At 43.4% G+C, this 15,873-nt stretch overlaps 1 protein-coding gene across 1 annotated transcript in view; it reads right to left on the bottom strand.

Annotated features, from left to right (window-relative positions):
• Positions 1-2,790: 2,790 nt before the first annotated feature.
• evlb (Enah/Vasp-like b) overlaps positions 2,791-15,873 on the bottom strand; it is a gene marked incomplete at both ends in the record, with an annotated part of 42,173 nt that continues 29,090 nt past the window's right edge. Inside the window, 10 exons of the mRNA XM_079996947.1 lie at positions 2,791-2,828; positions 3,430-3,487; positions 3,871-3,931; positions 4,113-4,173; positions 4,371-4,422; positions 5,000-5,039; positions 5,314-5,411; positions 5,795-6,063; positions 11,116-11,183; positions 14,160-14,226. Of these exons, the coding sequence (XP_079853073.1) occupies positions 2,791-2,828; positions 3,430-3,487; positions 3,871-3,931; positions 4,113-4,173; positions 4,371-4,422; positions 5,000-5,039; positions 5,314-5,411; positions 5,795-6,063; positions 11,116-11,183; positions 14,160-14,226 (812 nt within the window). The remainder of the gene's footprint in view (positions 2,829-3,429; positions 3,488-3,870; positions 3,932-4,112; positions 4,174-4,370; positions 4,423-4,999; positions 5,040-5,313; positions 5,412-5,794; positions 6,064-11,115; positions 11,184-14,159; positions 14,227-15,873) is intronic.

The following is a 15,873-nucleotide window of genomic DNA, read 5'->3' as shown; positions in this document are numbered from 1 at the left end:
CTCACCTCGCAAGTATCGCGATGCTTCGTGCCGTCTAATAATAGGTGTTTTTCAACCGCTGTGCCGCGGCGCACGGGTGGGTCGTCGAAGATGCACCAGACGTACCCTGAAGATTGTTCAAATTCCATTAAAAAAAAAAATAAATTACAATGATGGAATCAAACTCTTGTTTTGTGACCAAATAAAACCCATTTGTTTCGTTTTAATGGCGCGATGCCGTGATTCCGTTGTAAGAAGTGCTCTGGAAGGTTTGGAAACTGATTTGATGTTATTAAAAAAAACACCTAAAATAATTTAAAAACGTCTACACTTGGATTGTTTTTTTTGTTATTTTGTTTGTTTGTTTGTTTGTTTGTTTGTTTTTCTTAACCACCGGTTATGTCGTTCTATGTCCCATCTGGTCTCCAGATGGCAGTATGAAATGAATTCAGGCCAATAGAATATGGGTAATACGAATTGCATTCCACTAGTTTTAACAACTTCCAAAAAAGGGCCAATAAAGACCATCCGTCCAGTGCTTTTTCTATATATGGTCAATTTATATGGTATTTGGTCGTTTTACATTCACCATTCCTGAACAATTTTGTTTTTTTAATTGCACATATCTGTACATACATAGGCATATTCCCTCTATCTATTCCATTTTATTTCATTTTATTTTTATTGTATTTTATTCTATATATTTTTATCTTATTCTATAAGTATTCAACTTACTGTATTACGTTTTAGGAGTCAGTTAGTCGGTCTATTAGAAAGGAATTCTTTATTTTTATTTCTTTTTTTCCGAGGACATATTGTGTGTTATCACCGGGTGCGTTGCATTACATTTCACTGCATATATGTATGAAAGTATGTATATGTATGTGACAAATAAAAAATCTTGAATCTTGAATCTTTTTGCAGTGTGGTCGGGTGTATTATTCTGCTGAAAGAGGCCACTGCCATCAGTGAAGGGGTGTACTTGATTAAACGATTCAATACAATGTTTAGGTAGGTGATATGCATCAAAGAAACATCCACGTGAATGCCAGGACGGCCTAGGTTTCCCGGCAGAACATTGCCCAGAGCATCACACTGCCTCGTCGGCTTGGCTTCTTCCCATAGTGCATCCTGGTGCCATCTCTTCCACAGGTAAACAACACACACGCACCCTTTTTCAGCAATTAGTGCTACAGTAGCTCTTCTGTGGGATTGAACCAGACGGGCTAGACTTCACTTCCCACGTGCATCAATGAGCCTTGGGCGCCCATGACCCTGTCGCCGGTTCACCGGTTGTCCTTCCTTGGACCACTTTTGGTAGATACTAACCACTGCATACTGGGAATACCCCACAAGACCTGCCATTTTGGAGATGCTCTGACCCAGTCGTCTAGCCATCACAATTTGGTCCTTGTCAAAGTGGCTCAGATCCTCACGCTTATCCATTTTTCCTGCTTCACATCAACTTCAAGAACTGGACTGGTCACTTGCCGCCTAATATCTCCCACCCCTTGACAAGTGCCATTGGAACGAGATGATCAATGTCATTCACTTTACCTGTCAGTGGTTTTAATTTTGTGGCTGATCGTATATATATACAATTTCTTTTGGCCAATTAGTGTCACAGCATCTAAATCAAGATCTGTTTCATCGTTGAATAACACAAAAGCAGAGTCAGTCTATTACACCCAGTGTATTTTACTGCAGAGTAGAGAGCAGTAGACAATAGAAAGCACTCCATGAGAAAATAACCTTCAGTGCTTTGAAATACCTTTTTTATAAAAGTGAAATTCTGAGACCAAATAAAAGGTGCATGCAGGGTCAACAGAGCGCACAAAAAAAAGATGAAATGGGAAAAAATTGAAAGAGACAACCTCATTTATCCAAGACATTGTTCACAGTTTTATTTGACTTCATTTTAAACTTAGCATGTATATATATATTTTTTTTTTATTGTCAAACCAGGAAGCACTTGGTCATAAAAGGAAATTTTGAAAATGAATAATACTTCACCATATCTTTGCAGCCAATAAACATTTTATTAACAACATGATCACAAATACTCTGGTGTGTTTTTTCTTTCTTCATAAGATTGCAATATCCAAAGAACAATAGTTTCACCCTTTATCTCAGGTCAAGGCCTGTCAATTACACAAAAAGGATTAAAAAAATATTCAGATCAGATGATGAGAAATAAAAATGTCATGTTCTTGCAACACAATCATAAAAAAAACTTGAAATGAACTTGACTCGTGTAAAATACAAAAGGCTGATATTAAATAATGTGCAACAATAACGAATACCATTATCATTACTATCATATTTCCATCATAATTACCATTGTGCCTACACTACTTCTACTACTGATAGTAACATCATTACATCCACAATCATAAAATGATAGTAATCATAATGAAAAAGATGATAGCAATAGTAACAACAAAAATCTCAATACAAACTTTTGAAGAAAAAAGAGAAAGGAAAAGCAAATGTGAATTTTTATCCTATTTTCATTGATGCTGAAGACGGGGACTGACTGGGTTATCAAACAGACGGAAGTTTCAACAAATCATAGGGATCAGTGCAAGAGCGCGGCCCCGCCCATCTCTTGGTGTGGCGACGAAAACGGAAATGGTAAAAGAGACAGCTGTGAGGAGCTGCAGCAGCATGGGCACGCCGCTCCATCACCTCAAACACAGAACGAACAGATGTCACAGTCTGCGCCTCCTTTCCTGACGCAGCAACCACAGCGGGAGCTGCACGGGCGGCGGTCTGAAGGGTGAGGGGTCGAGCCTCAAGAACTCCCAAAGATTATGTCGTGCTGATTCTACTGAGTTCATGTCTAATGGCTGCGAGACAGACAGACAGACAGACAGACAGACAGACAGACAGACAGACAGACAGAGAGCTTTTAGAGGTTAGAATAATGAAATCCATTACTGAGAAGACTGATAAATAACAGAAAACCAGGTGAAATTCAAGAATTGAAAAGTCAGTATTACTAATATTAACTACTTATTGTGTGTATTACTGTATGGACATGGCAAAACAAATTAGACATAATAATATACTATAATAACATGACATGGCAGTTATTTTATTATTTAATTTGTGTGTAGGTCTGCAGAGTAGACATTTGCAAGCTACTCCTGAAAGTCTGGCTGTTCCAGTGAAGTAACTAACTACTAACTCCAAATCTTACTGTTAATATTGTGTAAATGTGCACGACAATGCGTTTTTAATTTCACCACTTTCCAAATTACTGATCAATTTATAAAATTATTTCAGCGTCTGGTTTCCCGTTTGCAGTGCTATCTAGTGGTGCTAATGCGGTACTGCTTTCCCTTCCTGGCATTTCTTGGTCTGCCTCCCACAAAGGAACTTAGAAACTTTATAATGTTCTCAAAACGGAAGTAAAAGATAAAGGATTATTTAAAGCAAGAAACATACCATCAATGATTTCATCCTTTACTTTGTGCAATTCACGGACTACCTCTTCCAAGATTTCCTGGTGAGAGAAGGTAAAAAAATAGATGTTGACTCTTTTCTTTTTTGGACGATTTGGCCTGCAAAAACACAGTGAGTCAGGCTTAAAAATATATTATTATATTATCTCTTCAATGTGACAAAGTCGAAATTGTTACTCGTTAAAGAAGTTTTAGGATGTAGAAGTTATTTAAAACCTCTCATATGACAACAATATGAGTCAAATGAACATTCTTTATAAAACATGTAATGGTATTGTCTTTGCAGTTCTGTTCTCATATTTCATACATTTATCATCACATTATTCATTATTCATTATTCATCTTCACAAAACTGAAACGACACATCTTAGCGTCACACATCTTAATGGTAAAGAGTTATTTTAAGAGGAGGAAAAGGTTGTACCTGCTTCATTCTGTCAAGGTCTAAGGCGTCTGCGTCGCTGCTGCTTCCCACTGGTCGTACCCTGCGTGAGAAACAGTCGTTAAACAGGTGATGTTATGTGCGGTGCCTTCACGCTCCGGATCCATATCCTGGACTTTACTGAGCAACTGCAGCTTCATTTTCCATCCCGGATCCCAGAATATGACTCGCACGCACCATAGGACTCCACATTAAAACGCAGCTGAAGGGGTTCCAGCGCTCACCTGGAAACCAGCGATGACCTTTCTGCTGAGTTCGCTCGGTCCCAAGGCCTTTTGGCAGCGTCTGGAGGATAACAGTAAGGAAGGTGAGGAAAGGGGTTAGACACACATCACGGATGGGCTGCGCGACTTTTCCACGCCCGATTCAGAGACTTGAAGTTTGAGCATCATTACTGAACCCCGCAGACTGGTTATAGAGCTTCATTTGAACGTAATGATGTTTCATCCTTTTAGTGTACGTGGTCCGAGGAGTCGTCCCACCTGTAGCGTTGTGTCCACTTCGGGTGCTGGGCGAGGGAGAATTTGGGTCGTCCTGAAAGGAAACACGTCGGTTAAATATGTACTGTATCCATCTTTCCGCCACCCCTCCATCCACCATCCATCCATCCACCCATGAGTCCATCCATCCATCCATCCATCCATCCATGAGTCCATCCATATATCAATCCATTCATCCATTCAATAGTCCATACATCCACACTTTGGCTGTCCATCCATCCATGAGTCCACATTCATCCATCAGTCTATCATCCATTCATCCATCAGTCTATCCATCCCTCCATCCATCCTTCCATCTGGCCATCCATGAGTCCATCCATCCATCCATGAGTCCATCCATCCATGAGTATATCCATCCATCCCTCCATTCACCCGTCCACCCCTGAGTCCATCCATCCACCCACCCATCGATCCATACATACATCCATCCATCCTTTCAATAGTCCATCCATCCATTTAATAGTCCATCCATCAACACTTTGGCTGTCCATGACTGTCCATCCATCCATGAGTCCATATTCATCCATCAGTCTATCATCCATTCATCCATCAGTCTATCCACCCACCCATCCATCCATCCATCCATCCATCCATCCACCCATTCCACTCACATTTTGGCTGTCCTCTGGTCTCTCTGAAGCCGCTTTCCTTCTGGGGGCAAGAAGAAGCCACAAGTCACAACACTAAACTTATTCAGTTTCACAAACTAATGACCTCACAAACTTCATTTTTTTATTTCAAACATCTCACACCAATCAATCGAGTCAACATTTTGGTATACTGTATACAAGTATTCTGGCCAAATCGATTTCCTTCGGATTTTGATAAAATGAGGGTGAAGGGTCCTGCCCGAGGACATTGGAATGGTGAAACTCGGGTGAAACCGGCGAAAGTGCGTGTGGCGCCCTCGTCTGAATCCTCTGACCTTCGCGCTAGCAGAGCGTTCATCTCCTCCATTAGTCCTCCGCTGCCTCCGCTCGTCCGGTTGGCATCGTTTTTGGCGACTGAAGAGATGTCTTCAGGCTAGAAGGAGAGGTGAGAAGAGGGAAGCGGAAGATGGAACAGCTGAAATAATGAAGGGATTAGAAACCCACCCAGGATTAAGGACATACACTGTATATACAGTATCTACCGTTCCAAATCACAAGCCAGGGCTATTCGCCATAATAACTGAACTTCTCACATTTAAATATTTTTACAACATGGTGTAGAACTTATCATGTTCACACACATTCTAGTAATCTGTTCATTGGACTTTTTTAAGTCTTCATCCAAAAGGGATGACATCTATACTGGAGCAACCCGTTTGAAATTACTTCAAACCACTTTAGCCAGAAACACTAATTTGAGACTCAAACAGAACCTCCAAAGAAGTCAAAAACACTCATGATAAATTGGCGTCTAACTCTTTGTACGCGGCGCAGTTTGGCTCCAGCGATCATGGCGGCGAGCCCCGTGGGGGCGGGCGACTCGTCCCCGTGCCCGCCTCCGCCCACCAGAGGCAGCGGCGGAGGGAGGGGAGGCGGCGGCGCCCCGGCCGAGGGCGGAGGAGGGCCGGGGGGAGGCGGAGGGGGAGGCGGACCGCCACAGCCACCACCACCACCCATGTTCATGGAGGGAGGAGCGACCGGGGGAGCAACGGACAGAATGGCAGGATGGCCCTGGAAGGGAGAACCTGGAGGGAGAGAGAGAGAGAGAGAGAGACTTGACTTTTAAGATTCCTTTATTTGCAGTAAGTCATGTCACAGCAGCAGCAACTTTATCACGAAGGAACCAAAAAAACATAACAAAAACCAGAGACAAATCAGTCAACCGGTAAAATAGTCAGCAAGAGCACAGACATCTCTCTTCAGAGATAACTAGGTACGCAGGGATCTGTTGGTTTCTTCACCAGGTTTGAGACAGCTGTTCACTATAAGGACAGCTCCCTTTGTAGCTCAGACTTCCTCCTTTGTTCAGTTTAGAGAGAGAGCGAGAGAGAGCGAAAGAGAGAGAGAGAGAAAAAAGATCACAGCTACCACAGGAAGAATCACAGGTTAACAATGAGGGTATCATCCTGGACTGAGCACAGCACCTCCCCAACACCCCATACACTCCTGAAAGTGTCCAATTTGCCGGTCAGTTTGTAAAACTTAAAACTCCACCTTGAGGCGGGCCGAGAGCAGACCAATCGTCATCTGGGCCGGGTCTACTTGACCACGCACAGCGTTCCTTCTGCTTTTCCAAATGGCCAGCTTGGCCACCCCCGAAACAGTGTTGACCAGGACATGGACAGATTTGTTTAACACAGTGGAGACAGGACCAAAAAAAAAGAGCTTAAAGGAAAAACACTCCCCCAGGCCCCGAACCCACCGCTCCAGTAGCCCGAACAGCCCCCGCAGCCTAGGACCCAGAACAAACAGGTGCTGCAGCGACTCCCTCTCAGAGCAGAAGACGCATCCCGCCCCCGTGGTGGAGTCCAGGCATGCCAGATACCTGTTTGTGGCCACAGCCCCATGCACGATCCTCCACTGGAGGTCGACCACCCGCTTGTCGATGGGGGGCTTGTACAGGCTTGGGAATGGCAAAGGTCAGGAGGCTGTCCTGCTCCTCCTCCCACTGCACAGCCGGAGAGACCGACAGCAAAGGGCACGCAACCTCACCCTCACTGTCCCATTGGTCAGGCAGAGCACGGCTGTCAATAAAAACCCTATAGGCCACTGGCAGTGAAGCACGGACTTCATCCACCAACCTGTGCAGCAGTCTGGAGGACTTTATGCCAGTTGTCCCCATGGGCTGCTGCTGCCTTGAGCAAGCTGGAGCGCAGGCTGGAGGAGGAAAGGAGGCCGGAGTCTAGCAGGGGAATCCCAAACAAAGGCTCCCCAAACAGCCACATCCCAGGGGCAGACGTGGTGTCACGGTAGACCTTAAAAACCTGCCACGACTGCAGCACTGACTGATAGAAAGGAATCAACCCTGTCAAGTCCATCCCCTCGGTCCACAGCAGAAACAGCTGCTTGTCATAAGAGAGGCGACCCGCACGCCTCAGCAGCACCTTTGCTGTGTCCAGCCAACGCAGTCCACAACCTAAAACAGCCTCTGCGCCGTCTGGAGGTGGATCGCTTTGACCTTGGATGCAACGTCAATGAGGCCTTGACCCCCATCCTGGACCGGCAGATAGAGGGCTGCAGCTCTAATCCAGTGCTGACCGGACCAGAAGAAGTTGACGATGGCCTGCTGGATCTCTTCTAGCAGGCCTCCGGGTGGATGCAGAACGGTCAGTTGGTGCCATAAGGTCGAGGCCACAAAGTTATTAGCAACTAGTACCCTCCCGCTGTAAGGCAACTGGGGTAGCAGCCATTTCCACCTGGACAGTCTGGCACACACCTTCTCCACAACACCAGCCCAGTTCTGCATCTGGTACTGCTCCGAGCCCAAAAACACCCTCAAAACCATCATTCCCCTCGTTCCCCACCTCAGGCCCCCTGGTAGCTCAGGAGGCTTCTCCTGGTCAAGGAATAAGACACCCACATCGATGTTATTGAAATTACACAGGTCAAACAAATCTCTCATTGAGAACAAATTGTCCTTAATAGATCTGCCCGGCAGGCAGTAAGATTGGTCCATGGAAATCAACAGCCCTAAAACTCCCTTCAGCCTATTTGCCAGGACTATCAAGAAAAGTTTGTAGTCGGTGCAAAGCAGTGCAACGGGTCTCCAGTTTTTGACCATGGCCAAGTCCCCTTTCTTGGGTATGAGAGAGAGGGCTGCTTGCTGCAAGGAAACTGGTAGCGTACCAGTCCGCACGGACTCCAGCAGCACCCGGTTTAGATCTTCACCTAACAGGCCCCAGAAATGCTTGTCGAACTCTGGAGGCAGACCGTCATTCCCAGGAGCGCGCCCAGTCGCCAGCTGGCAGACAGCAGAGGTGAACTCCTCCATTCCAATGGCAGCGCCCAAGGCGTTTCGCTCCCCGACCCCCAGCTGAGGCAGCCCCTGAAGGAGCTCCGCAGCACACTCTCGATCACAGCCCTCCGCCCTGAATAGGGTGGTGTAGAAGACCACCGCGTGGACCCTCATCTCCGCCGGGCAGGTGGTCACCCTGCCGGCCGGGAGACGGAGACAGGCCATCTGCCTGGACTGCTGAACCGTCTTCTCCAGGTTGAAAAAATAGGAGCTGGGGGCGTCCATGTCCCTGATGCCGATGTACCGAGCCCTGACCATGGTGCCCCGTACTCTCTCCCGGAGGAAAGTGTGCAGCCCCTGCCTCTTCTCCTGCAGCCTCCCACCCACAGGGGTACTGCCACGAAGGAGGCCACCCTCAATGTCCCTGCTCTCCTGCTCCAGGTTGTCTATGGTCTCCCTAACCCTGCGGGTGGAGTGAGCACAATACCGTTGGCAGAAGACACGGATTTGTGCTTTGCCCACCTCCAACCACTGACCCAAGGAGCTAAAAGCCCCCTCCCTGCTCCTCCAGCCATCCCAGAATGATTTAAAACTACTGCAGAACGTGGCGTCGAGGAGACATTTTACATTAAAATGCCAATAAGAAGAATGGCTGGGGCCGGGTGCGGAGCACAGCTCCAGAGTGACAAGGTGATGATCCGTGAAGCCCACAGGGTGGATGGAACTGCTTAGCACCCGGGGACTGAGTGTTTGTGATACGTAAAGTCTGTCAAGCCGAGCCGCACTGACCCTACCGTCTGAAACCCTCACCCATGTATACTGTCTGTCTGTTGCATGTTTCATTCTCCATGTGTCTATGAGGTCATGTCGAGCAGTGAGGCGAGACAGACAGGCAGAAGAGACCCCGTGGGGTTCCTCACCGGTCCGATCCAGACCATAGTCCAGCGTACACTTCCAGTCCCCACCCATTACAACATAGTCAGCCTGAACCCCCCTCCGCAATGTTTCCTGCAATTTTTCAAACAGCTCCACCCTCTGCGAGCCCAGGGTGGGAGCGTAAACATGAATGAAGAATAATGTCCGCCCTGAACATCTGAGCTCTACCCGCTTCTATCTCGGTGCTGGCCAGAACCCTGATGTTTGACCCCCTCGAAAGGAGGATCGCGGTCCCTGCACTGAAGTTAGTCCCATGGCTTAGAAACAGCTGCCCCCCCCCACCCCCGGGCCAAGTCTACCTCGATGGCTGCGTCATTGTGTGTCTCTTGCAGAAATATCACGTCTAACTTCCTCTGCTGAAATAATACCGCAACCAGAGCCCTCCTCTGCTGCTGTCTCCCACCATTGATATTTAAAGAGCCAATCCTGAGCTTATGCATTGGAGTATGTGTGGGAGAGAAGAGGGAGACAGTCGCGAAAACTAGCAAAAGGAGAGTGAACACCCAGTCGAGACCAGCCATCCTAACACCCGGGTATGGCCGGGTTTCCCCAAGCCTGTACGACGGTTCTCTTTCCGGATAGCCGTCACGTGTTTCTTTAGCCGATATCTTCTTTAACATCCGACCCTGACCCGGCTGACTTCCTGAGCGAGGCCACCGTCTTAATAAACTTCCCCGAATCAGGGAAATAATCTGTGACTTTAACAGACTTTCCAAACGTGGCGTCTAGGAACCCCTCTATTTCAACCAAGGTATACAGGTCTCCATGTGGAGCCTGGGAGTCCGACACTGACATGTCTGTCACCGACATGCATTCCGAGTCTGTCACCGACCTGCCGTCTGAGACCGTAATTCATCATGGACTTCAGTCGTCACATTGGCATTGTCCGTCACATTAGCACTTTCCGTCATGTTAACAGTAACCATCACAGCAGCATTCTGCGTCACAGCAGCATTGGGCGCCGCGGCAGCGTGCCTCGTCACCCTGCCACAGATGGCCCTCCCCCAGGGCCCCGCCACTTCCCCACCCGCCCGCTCGAGAGAGAGAGATCAATTCAAGTGTATTCTGTGTTTTTAAAGGTGTTGTCACAGAATAAGGGTTAAGTCACAGTAAGAGTTGATGGCAAAATATCTGACATAAGACATATAATGAGAATTATGTGTATAGCACCTTTCATACTAAACATGCAGCTCAGTGATTTACAAAGAGGAAAAGAAGGCAATCAAATAATAATAGTAGAAATAGTAAAAAAAAATAAAAATACTAAAATAAAAACGAAAATAATAATGATATTTCTATTAATATTAATATTATTATTATTATTATTATTATCATTATTATTATTATTATTATTATTATTATTATTATTATTATTAATAATAATAATAATAATAATAATTATTATTATTATTATTATAACATCATTAAGAAAAAAGCAAACCAACTAAGCAAATTACAAATTACAAATAAATAATAAATATTATAATAAATTATAATAAATGAATACAGAAATACTCTATTTCAGTTTTTGGTTATCAGTTCTGATACACTGAAGGATTATGATCAATCTTCAGCAAATGATTTTCAATCATTATTTCTCTCAAATGATTGTTCACATATTATTATAGTCTTAAACTACTCCAAGCAGTTCTCAAATAATTCTCTAAATTGTCGAGAGCTCTTTTGAATAGATTCTTCAGGTGGACTTACGCTCCACAGTGAAAAATGCACAGCGACTTGTAAAATATGCAATAGCCAATGGAATGGACATGGAATGTCAATGAAAGTGGTCATCATCTTGAATGAATACACGCTACGCCAATGTTATAATGTATACATCACACAAAATATAGTATTGTCTAGATTTCTTTCACACGATTGTGATTTTGGGAATAGTCCTGTGTACCTGAGTTGGAGGATCGTCGCTCCCGCTCCATTTGCGCCTGCATCTGCTGCTGCTGCTCCATCATCTGCCTGCAGCGACACAGAGGAAACATATTCCGTCACCAGAGACTTCCACACTTTACACCCTGATATGAGACCTCCTCCGTTGTAAATATTCAAAATAATAATAGTTAAAAAAACAACAACAACAATTCCTCTCACAAGTGGAGCAGTGGAGGTTCTGGACTGTGGAACCTCTAGACTCTAGATGTTCTTATCAGCGCCTCTAACTGCTTGCTCATGATATCCACGTTATTAATGATTTATTCTTGTGTGTAAATATCTTACAAAAGCACTGACAGCCATCCTCCAAAATATCCTCAAATGGTTGATATCAAGGTATTAAAAAAAAAAAAGAATATCATGATATTTTACATTTTATGGAGCTTGCAGAGCAAAAAACTACCGGTCGGAGAATCTTTCTTCCTTCTGAGTTTCAGCTTCTTACTCTGGAGCAACAACAGCTTTTAATTTCTGCAGTGACTGTTTGTTTCCTGCAGCTTTACTGTATGTTGTTCCCCTAACTTCCTTACGGTGGTTCTGACTGTGGAACCTGGACTTGAAACTTTTTTTTTAAACATTTTTAAAAGTACTTGAGAGGACTTATTAAACATCAGGGTTATTGAGATAGATAGATAGATAGATAGATAGATAGATAGATAGATAGATAGATAGATAGATAGATAGATAGATAGATAGATAGATAGATAGATAGATAGATAGATAGATAGATAGATAGATAATTAGATAGATAAATGGATTACAAAGAAAATGGCAATTTATGGAAAAATGTGTATATGGAGAAATTGCAGACAGTAATGATAAACAAGAAAAATATCCTGAAAATAACAGAAAACTATAAAAAAAATTTAATAACAATAAAAATAAAATGACCCCTAATAAAATCAATTTTGATTTTACAAAGGCAGTAATTCATGCAAATCCCACCAGCATATTTCAAATATATAATATAAATGTATTAAAATATATACATTTTTATAAAAAAAAAAAATTATATCAATCGATTAAAAATGTACAGTATATAAAATAGTAAGATATATAAAACAATGAAACACAATTTGCAGGAGCTTGAAGCTTTGCTCATTAAATGGCCAAATCAACCTTCCCAGCCTTTCTGGGAAGGAGCCTACGGACCATCATCATCACACATTGCTGATTTTATTTGGTGTTACTGTTTGTCGAATTGAAATTGAAACTGTGGAAGGTCCGCCTATCACACGCCACCCGAGTAGCATTTCCAGGGCCCTCCGGCACAGTGACACAGACGATGGAGTTGAAAACACACCAGTTTTATTGTAAAGAGTGGGCTACGTGGAACAAGCCTGGAGCAGATGTAAAACATGTCATGACAAGGGCTCCTCATCCTGTGTGTGTGGAGGGATGGGGGTTTTACCTGTTGCTTATTGATTAGCTTACCCTGATCATGAGCCCAATTACCTAGACCCAAGACAGGTGTGGCCTCTCAAACCACACCGTCCCCACAGAAATGTATTGACTTTTAACCATAATTTGTTTTGTAACTTTGAGCCCATGTTTTTTTATGTGTAGAAATGAAAATGATCAGTACTAAAATATCTCCAGTTGTTTCCATGATATACAGAATTCCTATTATCATAGGATGCATATAACTTTTTCTTTATTGGTAGTAGTTTACTGTTCTTTTTGTCAATTTTTGCAAAGAAAATAATGCTTGACGTGGAAAAAAATGTGCTGGTTCTCCCCTTATTCACATGTTGGTGGGGGACTATATTTTAGTTGGCGCTATATTTAAGTTGCCATTTAAGTTGGAATTTCAGAGCTGATCGCTCACGCCCGAGTTTACCAAGAAAACAGACCTGAAGTCACAGCAACATGGTGGCACGTACCATTAACATTGAACAACGTTCCCTTTCTGAAGATCATTATCTATTTTAAAACATACAGTAAAACATTGTTTTGAACTACTCTGCAGGTTTGATGCTAACATGAGGGCTATCGACGTGTTTTCCAAGTTCCCACAGACCGTGGCATCACTTCCGGCTGCCTCTGGAGCCGATACGAACTTGGAGTTTCAAATCCACCGGAACCAGAGCGCGGGCAGGAGCTTTTACCAATGGATGGAACAGAACTGATGGAATAGATAATGAGGCAAAGAAGATGTTTCCACCAAAAAGGTGCCAAATAGAAAGCGCAAACACGGACGCCCACGATCTAACAAAATCACCCGTTCATCTCCATAAATGGTCAATGACATCATGGCATGCCATGACTGATAGCCTAACTGAAAAGAAAATGTTCTCCGACTCAATAAAATATGATATATTTTACAATATGTCCACTTGAGTTATCCACTGGAGAGGGCAGGACAGAGACCGGCAGCTTGTGAGAAGTGCCGGTACACCAAAGAGGCAAACACAGAAGTGCTGCTGCTGCGGCACTTCTAAACATATACAATTTCCGGACGTTTTGAGAAAAGCCGCTGCAGAATCAAGCAAGGGAGGAGAGTACGAGCTGCAGTGAAATCAATTATGGCGGCTTAATCGGCGACGCTGCATCAAATATCCTGCATCTCTAATCAGGCTCTAAAACGCCACTAGCACCGAGGAGACAGAAGGTACACAGGGATGAAGCGAGACAGACAGAAAGAGGGAGAGAACTAATAAAAGAGGTGAATAAGGACAGGCGACAGGCGTCTTTCTCTCTCTCTGTCTCGCCCGCTGACAGGTTGTCAGACATCACCACTGCACGTTCATACTCTTAATCCTCAGCGCCGCGCAGCGAGGTTCACTGCAGGTTCAGTCGAAATCCTGCGACAGATAACGGATGCTATAATGAGTTCCAACCATGCTAACCTCATTTTGTCTACAGTGGGAGCCCTAGACGAGCAATTTCAATACTAAAAAGAAAATACCTTGGTGTTCACATGTGATTAACCTCGGTTTCTTTTTCGTTTGTCATTGATGATTTCCGTACGTTGGGTTTGTGTAATTCCCAAAACAACGTTACCTTGCTCTTTGGACCTCCAGCTCGTCTGTGGTCGGTCCGTTCTGGACTTGGCGCTGGACAGCTGGACCTATAGACGGGGAGATGAAGGTGAATGATGATATAAAGGTAAAATGTCACTCCTGTCCTGGAATATCAGTGGAAAACAGCGTCATCAAAGCCAAATAACTGTGCTGTAATAGGAGTGAAGTGGGAAAAAAAAGTAGATTTTTCTTTTTCACTAGAATATCAGTGGAAAACAGTGTCATCCAAGACCAAAAACTGTCTGGGATTTAGAGTTCCCAAGTGAAAAAACAAGTATTTTTTGACGTACTGAAAGTATGTTTTTAATATATAAAGTGTGTTAAAAGTTTATTTCTACCCATTTCTACTTTTCTTCTTGAGTGTATTTGAAGTGCATTTTTTCCGAGTTCTTATCTACTTTTATGTACTAATTTAAAGTACAGCTTTAGTATAGTAGTCATTAATATGCTGTAAGTGTAGAGTAAGTACACTTATAAAAAGGTACAGTATATTGCAACATTGAACTAACTAAAGCTGTACTTTAGAATCCTTGTTTAAAGTGCAAAGTGCAAGTGGTTTCATTTTAACAGAACTCGAGTATATTAATTGTGAATACATGAAGGGAATATTAAATATATAATAAGTATACTGTCAGATAACACTTCAGTGTACTTCATTCACTGGGGTTGTAAAAGAGTTGTAGTAGTTATGATAGAGTTGTAATAGAGCTGGAATTGAGTTGTATTAGAGTTGTAATAGAGATGTAAAAGCGTTGTAATAGAGCTGTAATCGAGTTGCATTAAAGTTGTAATATAGTTGTTATAGCGCTGTAATAAAGTTGTTATAAAGATCTACAAGAGTTGTAATAGAGTTGTAATAAAGTTGTAGTACAGAAGTAATAGAGTTGTAATAGAGCTGCAATTGAGTTGTATTAGAGATGTAATAGTCATAATATAACTGTAATAAAGTTGTAATATAGATCTAAAATAGTTGTAATAGAGTTGAAATCTAGCTGTAATAGAGTTGTATTAGAGCTGTAGCAGAGTTGGAGACAATTGTAGGTTTTCCTGTAAATGGGCACAAAAAAAAGTATTCAATAATGTGCTAAAAATGCTCTTAAAAGCAAGCATTCTTTCATCATCACTTATATGTCAGTTTCACCCCCACACACTTTATGTTCTTCAATCCATCGGTATTAATCTACAGTGTCCATTAGTTTAATCTGATGATCACTCCATCATACATTATGTAATGGACTGTGCTGGTGCAAACAGACAGCAGTGCTGCTGTCCAAAGCAGACCAAACAAAGCCCACATTTATGAATGGTCGTCCCCTGGTAAGAACGCTATCTGTACCCGGCCCACGGCAGATGTGTCCACTCGTGTTACACTCGGTGTCCACTGGGGATAAACAACTCTCCAGTGGATTCATAATACAGGACAGGAAACCAAGTCCCCCATGATACACACACACACACACACACACACACACACACACACACACACACACACACACACACACACACACACACACACACACACACACACACACAGTGCCATCTAATATTTGGTTTCTTTCACTGAAACCCAAGTAGCGTCTCACCTGCCCAATTTTCAGTAACTTGCATCTGTCTTATCTCATTTACATGGCAATACACACACACACATGATACACACACTAAACATCTGGGTTGTGTGTGTGTGTGTGTGTGTG

The sequence above is a fragment of the Zeus faber genome (genome assembly GCF_960531495.2).
Source record: "Zeus faber genome assembly, chromosome: 2".
NCBI classification, from domain to species: domain Eukaryota; kingdom Metazoa; phylum Chordata; class Actinopteri; order Zeiformes; family Zeidae; genus Zeus; species Zeus faber.
This window is presented reverse-complemented; position numbering and strand designations above follow the sequence as displayed.